The sequence below is a fragment of the Rhinopithecus roxellana genome, chromosome 1, assembly GCF_007565055.1.
Source record: "Rhinopithecus roxellana isolate Shanxi Qingling chromosome 1, ASM756505v1, whole genome shotgun sequence".
Classification (NCBI taxonomy): Eukaryota; Metazoa; Chordata; class Mammalia; order Primates; family Cercopithecidae; genus Rhinopithecus; species Rhinopithecus roxellana.
The window spans coordinates 72682108-72706703 of record NC_044549.1 but is presented as its reverse complement, the minus strand read 5'-3'; the positions used below and the strand labels follow the sequence as shown (position 1 = coordinate 72706703).

The 24596-nt window shown below is 39.5% G+C and overlaps 1 protein-coding gene across 19 annotated transcripts in view; it reads left to right on the top strand.

Moving 5' to 3' along the window:
• The window catches only part of MAGI1 (membrane associated guanylate kinase, WW and PDZ domain containing 1), a 677305-nt gene that overhangs the window by 545019 nt on the left and 107690 nt on the right, over window positions 1–24596 (top strand). For 11 of the 19 annotated variants that reach the window (XM_030923779.1, XM_030923894.1, XM_030923869.1 and 8 more), the window contains exon 5: window positions 6803–7007. In XM_030923779.1, coding sequence (XP_030779639.1) covers window positions 6803–7007 — 205 coding nt within the window. The remainder of the gene's footprint in view (window positions 1–6802; window positions 7008–24596) is intronic. The other 8 variants (XM_030923822.1, XM_030923713.1, XM_030923639.1 and 5 more) reach the window with 1 other exon arrangement.

Genomic DNA, 24596 nt, shown 5'->3' with positions numbered 1-24596 from the left:
CCTCACGTTCTTGTCTGATACCAAGAAGGCCAGTAGGATGCACTGAGGAAAAAGTGGCCTTGAGATATGCACGTGATGGGACCTCTTCACAACGTATGGAGCATGTTGACTGTCCCCTCAATTATAACACTACACCTGCGACAGCTGACAATCTGTCATACACTAACTCATGCTAGATCTTTCACATAATTAACAGTACCCAGTCCATACGTATGTGAAACTAGTGGTGTCAAAGCATTTCATGTTCTGAACCACATTAAATAGGAATCCACCAGCCACTTTGCATGTAGAGTGACAGTGGCATAATGAGGTGTTGGCTCCTGCTTGGGCCAGCTATGATAATGGCATGAGCATCATATCAAAATGTAGAAATATTATGGAGTCATTAAAATGATATTTACCAGGATATTTTTAATAACTTGCTGCTATTTCTATCTTAGCTGCCTTTTGCTTGAGTCTTTTGAAGAAGGTTTGTCTCAATAACATGCCTAAGTAATGCTGGGACTGTTTGCAGACAAAAGATCAGGGAGCCTATTGGCCAGAAGCATCCTGAGAAGGCAGCCCACCCCTCCTTTCTGGAGTCATTGATTAAGGCAGAAGCTGAGCGGTGGGCAGTCATCCCAGATGCTCACCGTAGAACTGACTGTGAACACAAAGCAATGGGAGAGTCTTCTACAAATTATGCCCAAATTATGGGCCTAAAAAGAGTCCTTGAGAAAGAACACTTCCTATGTGGGCTTAATGAAGGTAGAGTTACACTGTTGGCCAAAGCACAGTTACATACACAAAGACTTTTGCAAAAATACTGTGTTTTTTAGAGACACCTTAGAAAGTGTGTAACAAGGGCGGGGCACGGTGGCTCATGCCTGTAATCCCAGCACTTTGGGAGACTGAGGCGGGCGGATCACCAGAGGTCAGGAGTTCAAGACCAGCCTGGCCAACATGGTGAAACTCTGTCTCTCCTAAAAATACAAAAATTAGCTGAGTATGGTGGCCGGTGCCTATGATCCAAGTTACTCAGGAGGCCAAGGCAGGAGAATCACTTGAAACCCGGAGGCAGAGGTTGCAGTGAGCCGAGACTGCGCCATTGCACTGCAGCCTGGGTGACAGAGTGAAACTCCATCTCAAAAAATAAAAATAAAAATAAAAATAAAAAAAAATAAGAAAGAGAATGTGCAACAAATCACTACAACTAAAAAAACTAAAAAGTAACAGGTTCATTCATGAACACCTCTGAGAGACATCAAAACATTACTTAATCATGTTTCTAGGCTTTTTTCTTTCAATAATCCCTGATATTCTTAAACATTAGGTTGCTGACACTTTTTTTTTTTTTTTTGAGACGGACTCTCGCTCAGTCTCCCAGGCTGAAGTGCAGTGGCTGGATCTCAGCTCACTGCAAGCTCTGCCTCCCGGGTTTACCCCATTCTCCTGCCTCAGCCTCCCGAGTAGCTGGGACTACAGGCGCCCGCCACCTCGCCTGGCTAGTTTTTTTTTTTTTTTTTTTTTTTTTGTATTTTTTAGTAGAGACGAGGTTTCACCGTGTTAGCCAAGATGCTCTCGATCTCCCAACCTCGTGATCCGCCCGTCTACACTTTTTTTTTTTTTTTTTTTTGAGACGGAGTCTCGCTCTGTCGCCGAGGCTGGAGTGCAGTGGCGCTATCTCAGCTCACTGAGAGCTCCGCCATCCGGGTTCACGCCATTCTCCTGCCTCAGCCTCCCGAGTGGCTGGGACTACAGGCGCCTGCCACCATGCCCAGCTAATATTTTTAGTAGAGACGGGGTTTCACCGTGTTAGCTAGGATGGTCTCGATACCCTGACCTCGTGATCCACCCACATTGGCCTTCCAAAGTGCTGGGATTACAGGCGTGAGCCACCTTGCCCAGCCTGACACTTCTTTTTTGTTGGTAGACAGTGATAAAGCATTGCTTTGGAACGTTAAGAGATAATCATTCTATAAGATCTAATGTTTCTCAAATATGGACTATATGACAAGCACTTTGCTGACTTCTTTATGCATATACCAGGGAGGTCAAATACCTTGTCCAGTATCACAGAACCAGTGAGGGAAGGTCAAAGCTGCCACTGCAACCCAGAAAGTCTGACTCCACACCTACTATGCTATTTGTGTTTTAAATCAAGTTCATCAGCTTTATGGAACCTCAAAGATTATGACTGGTTGTACACAGTGGGAGATACACATAAACCTGAAAGCATGTATAATTTAAAACGAACTTAAGAAATTTCTTTGACTTGGCTTATGTTCTTGAAGTCACCTTTAAAAGTTCCCGTGTGTGTCGGTGTGTGTGTGTGTGTGTGTGTGTGTGTGTAAATACTTGGAAGCTTCTGATTTACTATGAATAAAAATGTCATTCATGTTCGTTTATGTTTTACAAACCATTTTTACATGTATCCCATAAACCTCCTGAAAATCTTGAGAGAAAAGCAATCCAGATATTACCTTTCCAGTTTTGCAGATGAGAACCCTGAAGGACTATGTACCTGTTACACCACTGAACAATGGGAAAACCAGGTTTCCTGTCTCCCTATTCCATCTTGTTCCAGTATTCCATTCTACCTGTCCTCTTTGGTTTCAGTGGTAACCTTTAGTAAGAAAGTGGTAGCAGTGCTCCTAAATCTTTGGTAAATTAAATGAAAGGTTTTGTTTGTTTGTTTGAGACAGGGTCTCGTTCTGTCACCCAGGCTGGAGTGCAGTGGCACAATCACAGCTCACCGCATCTTCAACCTCCCAGGTTAAGTGATTCTCCCACCTCAGCCTCCCCAGTAACTGGGACTGTGGACACGTGCCACTACACCCAGCTAATTTTTTTTTTTTTTTTTTTTTTTTTTTTTTTTTTTTTTGAGACGGAGTCTCGCTCTATCGCCCAGGCTGGAGTACAGTGACGTGATCTCGGCTCACTGCAAGCTCCGCCTCCCGGGTTTCACGCCATTCTCCTGCCTCAGCCTCCCGAGTAGCTGGGACTACAGGTGCCCGCCACCACGCCCGGCTAGTTTTTTTTTGTATTTTTTTAGTAGAGACGGGGTTTCACCATGTTAGCCAGGATGGTCTCGATCTCCTGACCTCGTGATCCACCCGTCTCGGCCTCCCAAAGTGCTGGGATTATAGGCTTGAGCCGCCATGCCCGGCCCACCCAGCTAATTTTTAATTTTTTGTAGAGATCTGGTCTCGCTATGTTGCCTAAGCTCGTCTCAAACTCCTGGGCTCAAGCAGTCCTCCCTCCTCAGCCTCCTGAATAGCTGGGATTACAGGCACATGCCACCATTACCAACAAAAGATTTTTCTGAAATCACAGCATGTGTCAAAGTCAAAGCCATGACTAAGGCTGTGAATTCTTGAGTCTGCCATATGTCTGTGCCAGCAGCTCATTTTTGGACTTTCCATTTTCTTTCAGAGAATGAGATTCAGATTCTGTTGAGCTGAGAAGAAGATATAGAAAGCATATAAAATAAAAACAAATACTTGGATAATTTAAAGTAAGATCTAGTTGCTGGAGGGATTTTTTTTCCTCCAGGAAATTAAAATTACTGAGAGATTTTCCCAGAGAGCTAATATTCCCTTCATGCAGTGTCTGAGAGGGAAGGACTTTTTTTTTTTTTTTTTGTTAAACATGTATACACTCAGTGTTAAATTGAGTGCATCTCATTTCATATGTAGTGGCTCACCCATTGGCACTACCCTTTTCCTGTTATATCCAGTTTCTATTAAAATAGGTTAATTAAAATTTTTAAATGAAATTATTCTTTCTCCTTATCATTCTGACAGTTTGCTGTCTCCTAAGTGAAAAGTCAGTCACTGAGTTTGGACAGTTGTAGTTCCAGTAAGAGGTCTCAGTCCCAAGCACCCACTGAGCACGCCGCAGGTACCAGGCACTTTGCATGTGTTAATTCTGTTCTCATGCCATGTACATGATGCCCATTTTACAGATCGAGAAATATGTGCTCAGAAAGGCAAAGCTGCACAGCTAGAAGCAGACAAGACTATGATCTGTGGTCTGTTGTTATAACCTATCTATCCTTTTTCTACTTATTTGTAACATATTTGCAGGCTGGGGGCCAGGTCTGGCCTGAAGACAAAATTAATCATAATTTTGATGAAGATAGAGGTACTTTTGCTGCTGGCAACTACTTACTGTGGCTCACTATGTGCTAGACCCTATTCTGAGTGCCTTATCCACTTAATACTCCCCACAGCTCCGTGAGGTAGGGATTGTTTTTGTCCCCATTTTCCAGATGAGCAAGTGAAGGCACACAAGGTTAAGTACTTTGCCCACGTTAGTAAGTGGTAAAGCCAGGATTCAAACTTAGGTAGTGAGGCTCTCCGGGGTCAGTGCTCATAATCATGACCTTTCATTTTTCACTGGTGTCATACTGCATTATTTTTTAAAGAAATTATGATTGAAAACTTGGGAGATTTTACATAAAAATACAGATTTCCAGCTTGTCTTGAAAAGTCAGAAGTTTGGCAACCCCAAGTCCACTCTCCTCCAGGGCACAAACTGTCTGGTACTGAGTGCCCAGCTCCCTTCAGCCTAGACCCACTCTCTACACATCTCATTTGCATCTCTGGCCTGGCACTGGTGCACGGAGGAGTATGTAGCCGGAGACTGCCCCACTCTCTGCTCATTGGCTTCCGGCAACACCTGTCCTAGGAGCCAGAGGTTCTGGTGATTCTGGAACATGGCAGGTTCAAACCAAGAAAGGGGTAGAGTAATTCCCAACTGAAATTGGAGCTTTTTAAACAATTGATTTTCTACATCATTTTTTCTTTTAGTTGGTAAGAGAACTCTTAGTGTCTTTGTCTTTAAAGTGTAGTTATTATACCACCGGAATCTTCATCACCTGGGTACTTTAAAAGTGTGCATTTTGGAACCTTACCCCAAACCTGTTTTCTGGAGAACAGAGCTAGAAATAACACATTTTAACAGTCTCTCCAGGTGATTCTTTTATGCACTTAAGTGTGAAAAGTCTACTTTCCAAGATATGCCAGAAATGAATATTTGTTGGCTTCTAGAGAATTAAAGGTGACTCTTTTAATCCTTGCCAGGTTTTGAATTTATTTTGTTATTGATTAGTCATTTCAAAATTTTTCTTCTGTGTTGGCCTAGTTCCTTTCTGTTCCCTTACTTATAGTTGATCTATTGATCTGCACTCTTGGATGCAAGTTGCAAAATTAACTCAAATTATTTAAGCAGGAAAGTGAATTTGGGAGTTCAAGCAATCAAAATGATGGGCATCCTTGATTTCAGGTATGAAATCAGAGATCAGAGGCTCAGTCTGGGATATTAGATGACTTTCTCCATCTTTCACCTCTCCTTTCCTCTGTGTGGACTTAATTCTCTGGCAGGTCATGTCAAGCTATGTCAAGATGGCTGCCAATACCTGCAGCATGAGAACCTATTAGCAAATAGGCTCCAGCCTCAAGCAACCACCTCTGGCTTCATGGTTGCAGTAAATCTTCCATGTCTGACATTCAAATTTGTTTGCGTTAGATCACGTACCTATTCCTGACCTAATAACAAAGACAAAAATGATAGAATACTCCAGATTGGCAAGGAGTACGATGTGGAGCCAGGAGTAGGTCCCCTCCTGGACCATGTGGGACCTGGAGTGGAGGGAAGCACCACAAGGATACCTGAGTGGTGCTAGCAGGAGAAGAGCAGATAGATGCAGGGCTGGGAATACCTACAGGCAGCCTCCTCAAGGGTACTACATCTTTGGTGGTGGTGGTGGTTTAGTAGGCTTAGCATGTCCCCCATCCAGCTTTTAGATTACCTTTACTCTCATGTGTGTCATTGGGAGCTTCTCATCAGAGAAAGCTTTGAAAACAGCCTTTTATCATTCTTCAGTCTGTTTTCACTAAATCAGAAATGTCTACAGAATTACTGTGGGACATAGAAATTCGCTACATACCCTGATTATTCAATTTTAAAGCCCCATAGAGATTGACATTTAATATCATCGGCCTCTATAAAAATTCAACCAGAATGTCAACAATGCCATTTGGGGATACTTTGATGACATCACCCCGATGTTTCTAGTTAATAAGAAGGCAAGGAGACTCAAGTATTTTGAACCTTCTTTTAAGACTCAAGTCGTATCAGTCCGCCCACATGATACTGTTCTCGGGGTAACTGTCTGGGTTTTCACAGGAACATAACTTTTTCAAAAGAGGTTCCAATCTGACTCACTGGTGTAGCTCTCTCCATATTCTAAACTTTTGTATATGTTTCAGCTTAATTTACCTTTGATCTTTGATCTTTGCCAGTGTCTACCAAAGATATTTATACAAATAGAAAAATAACATAAAATAATTTATACAAGAATGGTTAATAATGCCACTGTGTCTGTGTTTTCACCCTGGATACATTTTTGTGCCCAAACATCTTCTGAATAATGAAATCAAGTGATACCTATAGAATGAGGGTGCAGATCCATCTGTGTTTTGATGGCCTTCTTAGTTTAAGAGTTTGAGTCATGAATTTGTTTCTTCTTTGACATTTCCAAGATTGTGAGCAATATATTACTTGGGATTTTTTTCCCCTTCTTCTTAAGCAAAATAAGTTTCATTGATCATTTCGATGCTTTCTAATTAAGGGACAGACATCTAAATAAAATAGAAGTAATAGTTACTGGCCAGGAATTAGGAAAGGATAAGAGCGTTTAAGAATATAGATGTGTATAGTTGCATACTTCCCAGGTATGGGTTATGATTGCTGAATACCTTTTTTTCCCCCCTCTCTTTCTCTCTCTCTCTCTCTCTCACCTCTTCACATGATTAAGCAGCCGATTCTGGTGAACAAGACGAGCACACTCTCCAAGAAACAGCATTACCACCTGTGAATAATAGCATCATCGCTGCTCCCATCACGGACCCTTCTCAGAAGTTCCCTCAATACCTACCTCTTTCTGCAGAGGATAATTTAGGTCCTCTACCTGAAAACTGGGAGATGGCCTATACCGAAAATGGAGAAGTCTATTTTATAGAGTAAAGTATACCATTATTTCTACCTAAATCTCTCTTTCTTTTCCCTTCCTTCCCTCTGTCTAGCAGCTGCCAATGTAAACTACATTTAAGGGATTGATCACCCACTGATGGTATTTTTTAATAAGGTTTAATAAGTTTTGCATAAAAAGGTAATTAATTATCTACTTATTGATTCTGAACAGTTTAAGGAAGCATAAAGTTAATCATTTCCCTAAAGGTTTAGACAACTACATTATGGTATATAGAAATTATGACATAATATTTAAAGAGCATATTTAACCATTAAAAATAGTAAATATGTTGCTTTTTTTTTCTTAATTGAACTGCAATGTCATTGTTTTAAGACTTCTTCATATATTCTGGATACAATTCCTTTATCATGTATGTGATTTGTATGCGTTTTCTCCAAGTCTAGCTTTTCTTTTCATTGTCTCAACTATGTCTTTCAAAGAGCAAAAATTCTTAATTTTGATGAAGTCTGATTTATCAGTTTTCTTTTTAGTCAATTGTGCTTTTTCTGTAGTAGCTAGGAAATCTTTGCCTAACACAGTCAAAAATATTTTCATTTTTTACATTTTGTGTTTAGGTCTGCAATACACAAGTTAATATTTTTACATGGTGCAAGGTGTATGAATTAAGATTTGAGAACAGACAGACAGGAAAGTCTTTCAGATTTATAAAATGTAAATGCTATATAGTTAAACATTTAATAATCTTTTCTGAAAAGGAAAAAAAAAAGGCTACATTTTAAACCATTCTGGAAAATCTAAGATAATGTGATTTTCCTAACCAACAGTAGTCAGTTTTTAAATGCAGTATTTTGACTGTATTATCCTATCATTGAGATTCACCGTGTTTTAATGTACCACTAAGAAAAAGAAAATGACTGATTAAATTACTTAAAAAATAAAACCACAGATTCATCTATTATACTCACAGAGATTGAAATTGATCTACTGTTAACAATAACAAAGGGGAGGACATTGCAGAAAACTATGAGAAGGATCTCAATTTTGCAAAATATGCATGTATACACACATATCCTACATCTATTCTGTGTGTACATTTGTTTCTGTTAATATGTAGATCAAGTTCTAGACGCAGAAAGTTCTAGAAGTATCTATTAACAGTTGGGTTTGAGTTAAGTAAATAACTTACTTTCTAACCAGATGTTTCATTGATGTGGGTTGTGAATTTTTTATACTTTGTGTGTGTGTGTGTATATACACACTTTATTTATTTATTTATTTATTTGTTTATTTATTTATTTATTTCCCTTCCTGAGATGGGGCCTCACTGTATTGCCTGGGCTGGAGTGCCGTGGCATGATCATAGCTCACTACAGCCTCTATCTCCTGGGCTTAAGTGATCCTCCCACCTCAGCCTCCCAAAGTGCTGGAATTACAGGTGTGAGTCACTAAGCCTGGCATACTTAAGCATATGTTTTATAATTAGAAAAAAAATGAAATTTAGGTAGTATGATTTTTCTAAACATATGGGAGTTAGAGAAAAGGTTTGGATCTCAGAACACCCTCTTGGACAGCTGGGTGCAGTGGCTCACACCTGTAATCCCAGCATTTTGGGAGGCCAAGGCAGGCAGATCATCTGAAGTCACGAATTCTAGACCAGCCTGGCCAACATGATGAAACTCCATCTCCATTTAAAGATACAAAAATTAGCCAGGTATGGTGGTGCATGCCTATAGTTCCAGCCACTTGAGAGGCTGAGGCAGGAGAATCACTTGAACCTGGGAGATGGAGGTTGCAGTGAGACGAGATCGCACCACTGCATAGCTTGGGTAACAGAGCAAGGCTCTGTCTCAAAAAAAAAAAAAAATTCTTCCAGAACCTACCCAGGAAGAATTCTGAGATAAGTGAATTAGAGTTTCTGTGCTGTTTTCTAGCTAGAGGGAGGGGACAACTCATGTTTCTGTCTTCATGTTAATGACAAATGCTTTTTAAAAATAAGGATAAAAGAAGTAGTCTTTTCTTGAGAGTCAAGAAGTGTATTAATTAAGAGCTCAACTAAAGGGTCATGTTGTTTCCATCATTTACAAGTTATTTGACCGTAGGAACTTTACCTCTTGTGTCTCAGTTTACTATATATATAAAAAAAGAGAACATGAATACCATGAGTTGTACCTACCTTGTCAAACTGTTGGTAAGAATTAGAGGAGATAGAGAAACTAAAGTTCTTGGGCTAGTACTAATTAGTGATCACTATTGTTATTGTTACCATTTTCATCATCATTAGCTGTGGTTATTCTGAGGAGTTTAAACATTGTTATAAAAATGGATGCCAACCATAAAATCTGGATGTTTTACTTAGCTTTTGTAATAAATTGCCTTTGAAATTATGTCACATTAGTAAAGAAGAATTATGCTGAGAAAAGGGAAGGATATTAGGTGTTCCTGGTACAGATTAATCTGTGAAACTCAGATTCTTAGAAAAGAATGTACCAGTAATTTTGTTCAAAACAAACTTGATACATTGGAAAAAGGGAAGTTGGATATCCTGATGGTTAGCAGGATGCTGGCCTTCTAAACTATGGCTGGCTTTCAAGAGAATGTAGTGATTTACCTAGTTTTTATAACTTAGCTTTTAGGTGATGTAAAGCCAATGTTTCACTTGCCTAAGGTTTAATAGAAAAATTATACAAAAATGTGGCTTATGATAAATATGGGATTTGTTTGCGACTATCAAATTTCACATATATTAAGTGATTAGATACATATCATTTATATTTTTAGCCTAAATTGTATATACCAGTTACTTTGTTTTCATGTGTTTTTCATTCTAAAAAACTTCTTTTTAGGATATCTTACATTGAATAGCAAATTAAACCGCATTAGAACCAGATCTACCTTGTTTATGCATGTGCGTGTGTGTACACTCACACGCAAATATATATACATTTGCTTTATAGTTTTTGGGAAATTGAAGAAATAGTAGAAATTTAAAAGAACTTTAAAAAATCAAGCATTGATTTGTAAACCTTTGACATTGTATAGAAAATAAACATAATAAGTCTTTGAAAGGAAGAGCAAATAAGACAGACTTGCTAGGGAACCTGGGATCAAAGGAATACTAGGTGATGAGTTCCCTTTCTGTTTTACTTCATTTATCCAGACTTAGAGCTAAAGAGCCAGCAACCCAGAAATACCAACAGATGGAGGCAAATAAAGCCCTAGTAAAAGCCTGCTCTCTCTAGCCAAAGGATCAGGAAAGGGGCATCCTACAAGACAGAAAACTTTTATACAACAACCATTCTACTCTAGCAACAGCACAGAAAAACCTGTGGTCCCACGCCCCAAGGGTAGAAGCTTAGACTTCTATCCTTGACAGGCTGTGTGACTAGAAGCTGAAACTTCCCTGCTGGGTGGTGTCAGAAAACGCCAAGTGTAGAGCTGGCACTTTGCATCCAGGCAGTAAGGAGATTCCCCTTATTTCCACATAGATTTAGTGGAGACCACTTGAGGGAACTCAGGACTTCCACCCCACCTGGCAGTAATGAAACACCCTCTTCCTCCCCACTGGTGTGATGTCAGAGGAGGTTTAGAGGAGAATCAGGATTTTTACCACCATCCAGTGGTAAAGAGCCCACCCTCTCCGTATGGAGTCAGAGAGGCCACCTTGTGAGCAATAGTGAGATAGTCCTACCCCTCCCAGCCTGGCTGGTATCAACAAAGAGGGGAGCTTAAGCCACCATCCCCACCCAGCAGTAAGAAGGAGCCCATTCCCCTCTCCGGTGTCAACAAAAGCCAAGTGGGGACCCCACCTAAAAGTAACAGATAACCCCCTTTCCTCTTTTCAGCCATATTAGGAAAAGCCAATAGAAGGTTTAAGATCCAGACCCCTATAATGTAATGCCGAAAAGATCCACATTAATAAAAAAAAAAAAAAATCACTTGTTATCCTAAGAATCAGGAAGATATCAAAATGAGTGAAAAAAGGCGATGAGTAAATACCAACGCAGGGATAATAGCACTGTTAGAATTACCTAACAGATTTTAATGCAGCCATTATAAAATTACTTCATCAAGCAGTTCTACCATGCTTAAGCCAAATAGAAAATTAGAATATTTCAGCCAAAAATAGAAAGTCTCAGCAAAGCCATAGAAGATTTAGAAAAAAAATAGTAATTTTTCAACTGAAAACTACAATAGCCAAAACAAAAAGCTTAGTAGATGGATTCAACAGCAGAAGAGAGTGGGGAGAGGAAAGAATCTGTGGACCTGAAAATAGAAATTACCCAATGAGAACAATAGAGAGAAAATCAACTGGGGGAAAAAAAAACAACCAAAAATAAAAACAAACAGAGCTTCAGGGGCATTTGGAACAATAACAAGAGATCTAACATTTATTTCATTGGAGTCCCAGGGGAAGATAAAGTGGGTGGGACTGAAAAGAAAAGTACTTGAAGAACTAATGGTTGAAAATTTTCTGAATTTGGCAAAAGAAATAAACCTACAGATTCAATAAGCTGGCTGAACCCAAAGAAAACTACAGCAAGAGGGTCGGAGCAAGATGGCCAAATAGGAACAGCTCCAGTCTCCAGCTCCCAGCGTGAGGGAGACAGAAGACAGGTGATTTCTGCATTTTCAACTGAGGTACTGGGTTCATCTCACTAGGGAGTGCCGGACAATCAGTGCTGGTCAGCTGCTGCAGCCCGACCAGGGAGAGCTGAAGCAGGGCGAGGCATCACCTCACCTGGGAAGCGCAAGGGGGAAGGGAATCCCTTTTTCTAGCCAGGGTAACTGAGACACACAACAACTGGAAAATCGGGTAACTCTCACCCCAATACTACGCTTTACCAAGGGTCTTAGTAAACGGGCACACCAGGAGATTATATCCCACACCTGGCCGGGAGGGTCCCACGGCCACGGAGCCTCCCTCATTGCTAGCACAGCAGTCTGCGATCTAACGGCAAGGCAGCAGCGAGGCTGGGGGAGGGGCGCCCGCCATTGCTGAGGCTTAAGTAGGTAAACAAAGCCATTGCTGAGGCTTAAGTAGGTAAACAAAGCCGCTGGGAAGCTCGAACTGGGTGGAGCTCACAGCAGCTCAAGGAGCCCTGCCTGTCTCTGTAGACTCCACCTCTGGGGACAGGGCACAGTTAAACAACAACAACAACAAAAAGCAGCAGAAACCTCTGCAGACGCAAACGACTCTGTCTGACAGCTTTGAAGAGAGCAGTGAATCTCCCAACACGGAGGTTGAGATCTGAGAACGGACAGACTGCCTGCTCAAGTTGGTCCCTGACCCCTGAGTAGCCTAACTGGGAGACATCCCCCACTAGGGGCAGACTGACACCCCACGCCTCACACGGTGGAGTGCACCCCTGAGAGGAAGCTTCCAAAGCAAGAATCAGACAGGAACACTTGCTGTTCAGCAATATTCTATCTTCTGCAACCTCTGCTGCTGATACCCAGGCAAACAGGGTCTGGAGTGGACCTCAAGCAATCTCCAACAGACCTACAGCTGAGGGTCCTGACTGTTAGAAGGAAAACTAACAAACAGGAAGGACACCCACACCAAAACCCCATCAGTACGTCACCATCATCAAAAACCAGAGGCAGACAAAACCACAAAGATGGGGAAAAAGCAGGGCAGAAAAGCTGGAAATTCAAAAAATAAGAGCGCATCTCCCCCTGCAGAGGAATGCAGCTCATCGCCAGCAACGGATCAAAGCTGGACAGAGAATGACTTTGACAAGATGAGAGAAGAAGACTTCAGTCCATCAAATTTCTCATAGCTAAAGGAGGAATTACATACCCAGCGCAAAGAAACTAAAAATCTTGAAAAAAGAGTGGAAGAATTGATAACTAGAATAATTAATGCAGAGAAGGCCATAACTGAACTGATAAAGATGAAAACCATGACACGAGAAATACGTGACAAATGCATAAGCTTCAGTAACCTAACTCGATCAACTGGAAGAAAGAGTATCAGCGACTGAGGATAAAATGAATGAAATGAAGTGAGAAGAGAAATCTAAAGAAAAAAGAAGAAGAAGAAATGAACAAAGCCTGCAAGAAGTATGGGATTATGTAAAAAGACCAAATCTATGTCTGATTGGGGTGCCTGAAAGTGAGGGGGAAAATGGAACCAAGTTGAAAAACACTCTTCAGGGTATCATCCAGGAGAACTTCCCCAACCTAGTAGGGCAGGCCAACATTCAAATTCAGGAAATACAGAGAACACCACAAAGATACTCCTCAAGAAGAGCAACTCCAAGACACGTAATTGCCAGATTCACCAAAGTTGAAATGAAGGAAAAAATCTTAAGGGCAACCAGAGAGAAAGGTCGGGTTACCCACAAAAGGAAGCCCATCAGACTAACAGCAGATCTCTCAGCAGAAACTCTACAAGCCCGAAGAGAGTGGGAGCCAATATTCAACATTCTTAAAGAAAAGAATTTTCAACCCAGAATTTCATATCCAGCCAAACTAAGTTTCATAAGTGAAGGAGAAATAAAATCCTTTACAGATAAACAAATGCTTAGAGATTTTGTCACCACCAGGCCTGCCTTACAAGAGACCTGAAGGAAGCACTAAACATGGAAAGGAACAACCAGTACCAGCCATTGCAAAAACATGCCAAAATGTAAAGACCATCGAGGCTAGGAAGAAACTGCATCAACTAACGAGCAAAATAACCAGTTAATATCATAATGGCAGGATCAAGTTCACACATAACAATATTAACCTTAAATGTAAATGGACTAAATGCTCCAATTAAAAGACACAGACTGGCAAAATGGATAAAGAGTCAGGACCCATCAGTCTGCTGTATTCAGGAGACCCATCTCACATGCAGAGACATACATAGGCTCAAAATAAAGGGATGGAGGAAGATCTACCAAGCAAATGGAGAACAAAAGAAAGCAGGGGTTGCAATCCTAGTCTCTGATAAAACAGACTTTAAACCATCAAAGATCAAAAGAGACAAAGAAGGCCATTACATAATGGTAAAGGGATCAATTCAACAGGAAGAGCTAACGATCCTAAATATATATGCACCCAATACAGGAGCACCCAGATTCATAAAGCAAGTCCTTAGAGACCTACAAAGAGACTTAGACTCCCATACGATAATAATGGGAGACTTCAGCACCCCACTGTCAACATTAGACAGATCAACGAGACAGAAAGTTAACAAGGATATCCAGGAATTGAACTCATCTCTGCACCAAGCAGACCTAATAGACATCTACAGAAGTCTCCACCCCAAATCAACAGAATATACATTCTTCTCAGCACCACATCACACTTATTCCAAAATTGACCACATAATTGGAAGTAAAGCACTCCTCAGCAAATGTACAAGAACAGAAATTATAACAAACTGTCTCTCAGACCACAGTGCAATCAAACTAGAACTCAGGACTGAGAAACTCAATCAAAACCGCTCAACTACATGGAAACTGAACAGCCTGCTCCTGAATGATTACTGGGTACATAACGAAATGAAGGCAGAAATAAAGATGTTCCTTGAAACCAATGAGAAAAAAGATACAACATACCAGAATCTCTGGGACACATTTAAAGCAGTGTGTAGAGGGAAATTTATAACACAATGCCCACAAGAGAAAGCTGGAAAGATCTGAAACTGACACTCTAACATCACAATTAAAAGAACTAGAGAAGCAAGAGCAAACACATTCAAAAATTAGCAGAAGGCAAAAATAACTAAGATCAGAGCAGAACTGAAGGAGATAGAGACACAAAAAACCCTCTAAAAAATAAGTGAATCCAGGAGTTGGTTTTTTGAAAAGATCAACAAAATTGATAGACTGCTAGCAAGACTAATAAAGAAGAAAAGAGAGAAGAATCAAATAGACGCAATAAAAACTGATAAAGGGGTTATCACTACCGACCCCACAGAAATACAAACTACCATCAGAGAATACTATAAACACCTCTACGCAAATAAACTAGAAAATCTAGAAGAAATGGATAATTTCCTGGACACTTACACTCTCCCAAGACTAAACCAGGAAGAAGCTGAATCCCTGAATAGACCAATAGCAGGCTCTGAAATTGAGGCAATAATTAATAGCCTGCCAACCAAAAAAAGTCCAGGACCAGATGGATTCACAGCTGAATTCTACCAGAGGTATAAGGAGGAGCTGGTACGATTCCTTCTGAAACTATTCCAATCAATAGAGAAAGAGGGAATCCTCCCTAACTCATTTTATGAGGCCAACATCATCCTGATACCAAAGCCTGACAGAGACACAACAAAAAAGAATTTTAGACGAATATCCCTGATGAACATCGATGCAAAAATCCTCAATAAAACACTGGCAAACCGGATTCAGCAGCACATCAAAAAGCTTATCCACCATGATCACGCGGGCTTCATCCCTGGGATGCAAGGCTGGTTCAACATACGCAAATCAATAAATGTAATCCAGCATATAAACCGAACCAAAGACAAAAACCACATGATTATGTCAATAGATGCAGAAAACGCCTTTGACAAAATTCAACAGCCCTTCATGCTAAAAACGCTCAATAAATTCGGTATTGATGGAACGTACCTCAAAATAATAAGAGCTATTTATGACAAACCCACAGCCAATATCATACTGAATGGGCAAAAACTGGAAAAATTCCCTTTGAAAACTGGCACAAGACAGAGGTGCCCTCTCTCACCACTGCTATTCAACATAGTGTTGGAAGTTCTGGCCAGGGCAATCAGGCAAGAGAAAGAAATCAAGGGTATTCAGTTAGGAAAAGAAGAAGTCAAATTGTCCCTGTTTGCAGATGACATGATTGTATATTTAGAAAACCCCATTGTCTCAGCCCCAAATCTCCTTAAGCTGATAAGCAACTTCAGCAAAGTCTCAGGATACAAAATTAATGTGCAAAAATCACAAGCATTCTTATACACCAGTAACAGACAGAGAGCCAAATCATGAATGAACTTCCTTTCACAATTGCTTCAAAGAGAATAAAATACCTAGGAATCCAACTTACAGGGGATGTAAAGGACCTCTTCAAGGAGAACTACAAACCACTCCTCAGTGAAATAAAAGAGGACACAAACAAATGGAAGAACATATCATGCTCGTGGATAGGAAGAATCAATATTGTGAAAATGGCCATACTGCCCAAGGTTATTTATAGATTCAATGCCATCCCCATCAAGCTACCAATGAGTTTCTTCACAGAATTGGAAAAAACTGCTTTAAAGTTCATATGGAACCAAAAAAGAGCCTGCATTGCCAAGACAATCCTAAGCCAAAAGAACAAAGCTGGAGGCATCACGATACCTGACTAACTATACTACAAGGCTACAGTAACTAAAACAGCATGGTACTGGTACCAAAACAGAGATATAGACCAATGGAACAGAACAGAGTCCTCAGAAATAATACCACACATCTACAGCCATCTGATCTTTGACAAACTTGAGAAAAACAAGAAATGGGGAAAGGATTCCCTGTTTAATAAATGGTGCTGGGAAAATTGGCTAGCCATAAGTAGAAAGCTGAAACTGGATCTTTTCCTTACTCCTTATACGAAAATTAATTCAAGATGGATTAGAGACTTAAATGTTAGACCTAATACCATAAAAACCCTAGAAGAAAATCTAGGTAATACCATTCAGGACATAGGCATGGGCAAGGACTTCTTGTCTAAAACACCAAAAGTAACGGCAGCAAAAACCAAAATTGACAAATGGGATCTAATTAAACTGAAGAGCTTCTGCACAGCAAAAGAAACTACCATCAGAGTGAACAGGCAACCTACAGAATGGGAGAAAATTTTTGCAATCTACTCATCTGACAGAGGGCTAATATCCAGAACCTACAAAGAACTCAAACAAATTTACAAGAAAAAAACAAACAACCCCATCAAAAAGTGGGCAAATGATGAACAGACATTTCTCAAAAGAAGACATTCATACAGCCAACAGACACATGAAAAAATGCTCATCATCTCTCACCATCAGAGAAATGCAAATCAAAACCACAATGAGATACCATCTCACATCAGTTAGAATAGCAATCATTAAAAAGTCAGGAAACAACAGGTGCTGGAGAGGATGTGGAGAAATAGGAACACTTTTACACTGTTGGTGGGATTGTAAACTAGTTCAACCATTATGGAAAACAGTATGGCGATTCCTCAAGTATCTAGAACTATAAGTACCATATGACCCAGCCATCCCATTACTGGGTATATACCCAAAGGATTATAAATCATGCTGCTATAAAGACACATGCACACGTATGTTTATTGTGGCACTATTCACAATAGCAAAGACTTGGAATCAACCCAAATGTCCAACAGTGACAGACTGGATTAAGAAAATGTGGCACATATACACCATGGAATACTATATAGCCATAAAAAATGATGAGTTTGTGTCCTTTGTAGGGATATGGATGCAGCTGGAAACCATCATTCTCAGCAAACTATCGCAAGAAAGAAAACCAAACACCGCGTGTTCTCACTCATAGGTGGGAACTGAACAATGAGATCACTTGGACATGGGAAGGGGAACATCACACACCGGGGCCTATCATGGGGAGTGGGGAGGGGAGGGGGATTGCATTGGGAGTTATACCTGATGTAAATGACGAGTTGATGGGTGCTGACGAGTTGATGGGTGCAGCACACCAACATAGCACAAGTATACATACGTAACAAACCTGCATGTTATGTACATGTATCCTAAAACTTAAAGTATAATAATAATAATAATAAAATTGAAAAAAAAAAGAAATCTACAGCAAGACACATTCATAGTCAAATTTTTGAAAGCTAAAACCAGAAAAACGTTGAAAGCAACAAGAAATGACACCCTATGTATGTTAGTGAAACAAGTAAAATGACAGCATATTTGTCATCAGAAGCAACAAAGGCTGAAAGGAAGTGGCATAGCATTTTTGTAGTGCTGAAAGAAAAAAGAATTAACCCATAATTCTACATCCAGTGAAAATATCTTTTAGGAATCAAGGGAAAATGAAAATATTCTTAAATGAAAGAAAACTAAGAAAATTTGCTGCCTGCAGGCCTGCTCTCAATAATTGGCCAAAGGGTGTTCTCTAAATAAAAAGAAAATTCTAAAACAAAACCAAAATTCTAAAAAAACAAACAAAAACAATCAGGAAAATAGAAGAATGGAGAAAGTAAAACTATAGATAAATAAAATACTTTTCTTTACCTTTTGAGTTTTCTTTTTTCCCATTTTTATTGAGATATAATTAACATCTCTTTAAATTTTCCAAATTATGTTTAAAGCAACCATAATACTGTTTAATGGTTCTAAATGTGTGTAGAGAGACTATTTAAGATAATTTATTATAAGTGAGGGAGGGTAAAAGAATATCAATGGAGATAAGGTTTATCTACTTCAGTCAAAGTGGTAAAATGATGATGCCAGTAGACTATAAGATATATTAAATATATTTATAAATAATATATATATAATATGTGCATATATATGTAACGTAGTGTCTCAAGCAGCCACTTACAAGCTATACAAAGGAGATATACTCAACAGTACTGTAAATATATAAAAATGGAATTCTAAAATATTCATGTAACCCACAGAAAGGCCAGAAAAATAAAACAGAGAAAAGAAAAACAGAACAAAAAAAAAATTACAAGCAAAATGGAAGACTTAAGCCCTAACATATCAATAACTACATTTAATAAAGTGAACTAAATACAGCAGTTTAAAGTTGGGGAATGGCAAAGTGAATTAAAAAGCATGACCTAATTGTGTGATATCTGTGACGCATTATTTCAAATGTAACAGTATAGGTATGTTGAAAGTAAAGGATGGGAAAATATATCTTGCAAATGTTAATCAAAAGAGCAAGAGTTGACATATTAATGTCAGATACAGTAGGAAAATCTCCAATGAATTAGAAGTAAACTAAACAACATACTTTTAAATAATCTATGGGTCAAAGAGGAAGTCTCAAGGGAAATTAAAGATAAGTAAATAAATTGAACTGAATGAAAATGTAAATACAGCACATTAAAATAGGTGGGACACAGCCAAGGCAGTGATGAGAGGTAAATTTGTAGCACTAAACACATATATGAGAAAAGAGGAGAAGTCTCAAATTAACAATCTAAACTTGCAGTGCAAGAACCTGGAAAGAGAAGAATAACTTAAACACAAAATGATGGAAGGAAATAATAAAGATAAGAGGAGAAATCAATGCTATCAAGAGCAGAAAAACAATAGACAAAAATCAATGAAAGAAATAGCTGATTCTTCAAAAGGATTAAAAAAATTGAAGAATCTCTAATAAGATTGAGAAAGAAAAAATGAGAGAAGACCAAATTGTCAATATTAGGATTTAAATAAGGAATCGCTATGGACCCTAAAGTCATTCAAGATAATAAGGGGTGGAGATTCCTCCTCTCCACAGGGCATCCCTGAAAAAGAGAAGAATCAAATAAACACAATTAAAAAATGATAAAGGGGATATCACCACTGATCCTACAGAAATACAAACTAGCATCAGAGAATAGTATAAATACCTCTACACAAATAAACTAGAAAATCTAGAAGAAATAGATACATTCCTGGACACATACACTCACCCAAGACTAAACCAGAAAGAAGTTGCATTCCTGAATAGACCAATAACAACTTCTGAAATTGAAACAGTAATGAATAACCTACCAACCAAAAAAAGCCCAGAACCAGACAGATTCACAGCCAAATACTACCAGAGGTACAAAGAGGAGCTGGTATAATTCCTTCTGAAACTATTCCAAGAAATAGAAAAAGAGGGTGTCTCCCCTAACTTTTTTTGTGAGGCCAGCATCATCCTGATACCAAAACCTGGCAGACATACACACACACACACACACACACACACACACACACATTTCAGGCCAATATCCTTGATGAACATTGATGTGAAAATCCTTAATAAAATACTGGCAAACCGAATCCAGCAGCACAGTAAAACGCTTATCCACCACAATCAAGTCATCTTCAACATATGCAAGTCAATAAACATAATCCATCACATAAATGGAACCAATGACAAAAACCACATGATTATCTCAATAGTTGCAGAAAAGGCCTTCAATAAAATTCAACACCCTTTCATGCTAAAAACACTTGATAAACTAGTTATTGATGGAACACATCTCAAAATAATAAGAGCTATTTATTACAAACCTTCAGCTGATATTGTACTGAATGAGCAAAAGCTGGAACCATTCCCTTTGAAACTGGCATGAGACAAGGATACCCTCTCTCACCACCTGGAAGTTCTGGCTACGGCAATCAGGCAAGAGAAAGAAATAAAGAGTATTCAAATAGGAAGAGAGGAAGTCAAATTATCTCTATTTGCAGATGAAATGATTGCATATTTAGAAAACCCCATCATCTCAGCCTAAAAACTCCTTAAGCTTGTAAACAACTTCAGCAAAGTCTCAGGATACAAAATCAATGTGCAAAATTCACAAGCATTCCTATACACCAATAGTAGACAGAGAGCCAAATCATGAGTGAACTCCCATTCACAACTGCTACAAAGAGAATGAAATACCGAGTAATACAACTTACAAGGGATGTGAAGGGTCTCTTCATGGAGAACTACAAACCACTGCTCAAGGAAATAAGAGAGGACACAAACATGTGGAAAAACTTTCCATGTTCATGGATAAGAAGAATCAATATTGTGAAAATGGCCATACTACCCAAAGTAATTTATAGATTCAGTGCTATCCCCATCAACTACCATTGACTTTCTTCACAGAATTAGAAAAAAACTACTTTAAATTTCATATAGGACCAAAAAAAGAGCCCGTGTAGCCAAGACAATCCTAAGCCAAAAGAACAAAGTTGAAGGCATCATGCTATCTGACTTTAAACTATTCTATAAGGCTACAGTAACCAAAACAGCATGGTACTGGTACCAAAACAGAGATATAGACCAATGGAACAGAACAGAGCCCTCAGAAATAACACCACACGTCTACAACCATGTGACCTTTGACAAACCTGACAAAAACAAGCAATGGGGAAAGGATTCCCTATTTAATAAATGGTGCTGGGAAAATTGGCTAGCCATAAGTAGAAAGCTGAAACTGGATCTTTTCCTTACTCCTTATACGAAAATTAATTCAAGATGGATTAGAGACTTAAACTTAAGACCTAAAACCATAAAAACTCTGGAAGAAAACCTAGGCAATACCTTTCAGGACATAGGCATAGGCGAAGACTTCATGACTAAAACACCAAAAGCAATGGCAACAAAAGCCAAAATTGACAAATGGGATCTAATTAAGGTAAAGAGCTTCTGCACAGCAAAAGAAACTATCATCATAGTGAACGGGCAACCTATGGAATGGAAGAACATGTTTGGAATCTATTCATTTGACAAAGAGCTAATATCCAGCATCTACAAGGAACTTAACAAATATACAAGAGCAAAACAACCCTATCCAAAAGTGGGCGAAGGATATGAACAGACAGTTTTCAAAAGAAGACATTTATGTGGCCAACAAATATATGAAGAAAAGCTCATCATCACTGGTCATTAGAGAAATGCAAATCAAAACCACAATGAGATACCATCTCATCCAGTTAGAATGGCGATCATTAAAAAGTCAAGAAACAGGCCTGGCGCGGTGGCTCATGCCTGTAATCCCAGCACTTTGGGAGGCCGAGGCGGGCAGTTCACGAGGTCAGGAGATCAAGACCATCCTGGCTAACATGGAGAAAACCCATCTACTAAAAATACAGAAAATTTGTCAGGCATGGTGGCAGGCACCTGTAGTCCCAGCTAGTAGGGAGGCTGAGGCAGGAGAATGGTGTCAACCTGGGAGGCAGAGCTTGCGGTGAGCCAAGATTGCGCCACTACACTCCAGCCTGGGTGACAGAGTGAGACTCCTTCTTAAAAAAACAAAAAAAGTCAAGAAACATTGGGAGGCCCAGGTGGGCGGATCACGAGGTCAGAAGATCAAGACCATCCTGACTAACGTGGTGAAATGCCATCTCTACTAAAAATATAAAAATACAAAAAACTAGCCAGGCAAATTAGCACAAGCCTATAGTCCCAGGTACTCAGGAGACTGAGGCAGGAGAATCACTTGAACCCGGGAGGCAGAGGTTGCAGTGAGCTGAGATTGTGTCACTGCACACCAGCCTGGGCGACAGAGCAAGACTCCATCTCAAAAAAAATAAATAAATATAAATAAATAAATAAATAAAAAGTCAAGAAACAACAGATGCTGGAGAGCTGCTTTTACACTGTTAGTGGAAGTGTAAATGAGTTCAACTATTGTGGAAGACAGTGTGTTAATTCCTCCAGGATATAGAACTAGAAATACCATTTGTCCCAGCAATCCCATTACTGGGTTTATACCCAAAGGATTATAAATCATTCTACTATAAAGATACGTGCAGACGTATATTTATTGCAGCCCTATTCACAATAGCAAAGACTTGGAACCAACCCAAATGCCCATCAGTGATAGGCTGGATAAAGAAAATGTGGCACGTATATATCATGGAATACTATGCAGCCATAAGAAAGAATGAGTTCATGTTCTTTGCAGGGACATGGATGAAGCTGGAAACCATCATTCTCAGCAGACTAATATAGGAACAGAAAAGCAAACACCGCATGTTCTCAATTATAAGTGGGAGTCGAACAATGAGGACATATGGGCACAGGGAGGGAAACATCACACACTGGGGGGCCTATCAGGAGGTGGTGGGTAAGGGGAGGGACAACGTAAGGAGAAATACCTAATGTAGATGATGGGTTGATGAGTGCAGCAAACCACCATGGCACGTGTATACCTATGTAACAAACCTGCATGTTCTGCACATGTATCCCCGAACTTAAGTATAATTTTTTAAAAAAAGAAGAAGAAATAAGTAATGCAAGTAGTATTCCCAGGCTTAAATGAGTTACTCATCACAAAAAAAAAGATAATGAGGAATGAATTTGTATATTTAAGAACTCCTGAAAAAGAAATATTGAACTATTAACACTATTTCTACATAATCTCTTCCAGAAAATAAAAAAGGAGGAACACTGTACAGTTATTTTTATGAAGCTAGTATTACCTTGATGACAAAACTAAACACAGTACAAAAGAGGCATAGATGCAAACATCTTTAACAAAATGTTAGTAAGTAGTAATCAGCAATTTCCCATGACCAAGTGGGAATTGTTCTAGTGCTGCAAGGTTGTCTCAGTATTCAAATAAATCAATCAATGTAACCCACCATTTTAACAGGCTAAAGAATTAATGCTTATATTAATTGATGCGGAAAAGGCATTTGACAAAATTTAGCACTCTTCACATGAAGGCTTCTTAGAAAAACAGGAATTAAGGGAAATTTCTTTGACTTAATAAAGAACATCTACAGAAAACCTATGGCCAACATTATACTTAATAGTGAAAAGATGAAATGTTTTCCTTGCAAGTGTGAAAACAAGCCAAGGATGTCAGCTGTCCCCACTCTTTTTTCTTTTTTTTTTCTCGAGGCAGAGTCTCACTCCTGTTGCCCATGTTGGAGTGCAGTGGTGTGAACACAGCTCACTGCAGTCTTAACTTTCCTGAGCTCAGGTAATCCTCCCACCTCGGCCTCCCGAGTAGCTGGGACTACAGGTACATGCCACTATACCCAGCCAATGTTTTGTAGTTTTTGTAGACACAGGGTTTCTCTGTGTTGCTCAGGCTGGTCTCCAACTCCTGGGCTCAAGAAATCTACCTGCCTCAGCCACCCCAAGTGCTGAGCTGTTCCTACGCTTACTCAACATGATGCTGGAAGTTCTAGCCCTGGTTATGATTCAAGATAAAGAAGTAAAAGCCGGCCGGGCGCGGTGGCTCACGCCTGTAATCCCAGCACTTTGGGAGGCCGAGACGGGCGGATCACAAGGTCAGGAGATCAAGACCACGGTGAAATCCCGTCTCTACTAAAAATACAAAAAATTAGCTGGGCGCGGTGGCGGGCGCCTGTAGTCCCAGCTACTCAGGAGGCTGAGGCAGGAGAATGGCGTGAACCCGGGAGGCGGAGCTTGCAGTGAGCCGAGATCGCGCCACTGCACTCTAGCCTGGGCGACAGAGCGAGACTCCGTCTCAAAAAAAAAAAAAAAAAAAAAAAAAGAAGTAAAAGCCATACAGATTGAAAAGGAAGAAATGAAGCTACTCCTGTTTGCAGATTATATAGTTACCTTAGTAGAAAATCATGAGAAATGTACCAAGAAAATTTTATAATAAATTAGTTCAGCAAGGTTGCAAGATAAAAGAGAAGCATATAAATAATAGCAGTTGTATTCCACGTTATAAATAGCAGTTGTATTCCACATTCATGGATTGGAAGAATCAATATTGTTAAAATGTTCATGCTACCCAAAGCAGTCTACACATTCAATGCAATCCCTATCTATATACCAAAGACATTCCTCACAGAAAAATGAAAAACAATTCTAAAATTTATGTGGAACCACAAAAGTCCCAGAATACCCAAACATAACCTGAGTAGAAGAATAAACCTGGAGGAATCACATTACCTGATCTCAAATTATAGTACAGAGATGTAGTAACCAAAACCGCACAGTACTGGCATAAAAGCAGATAC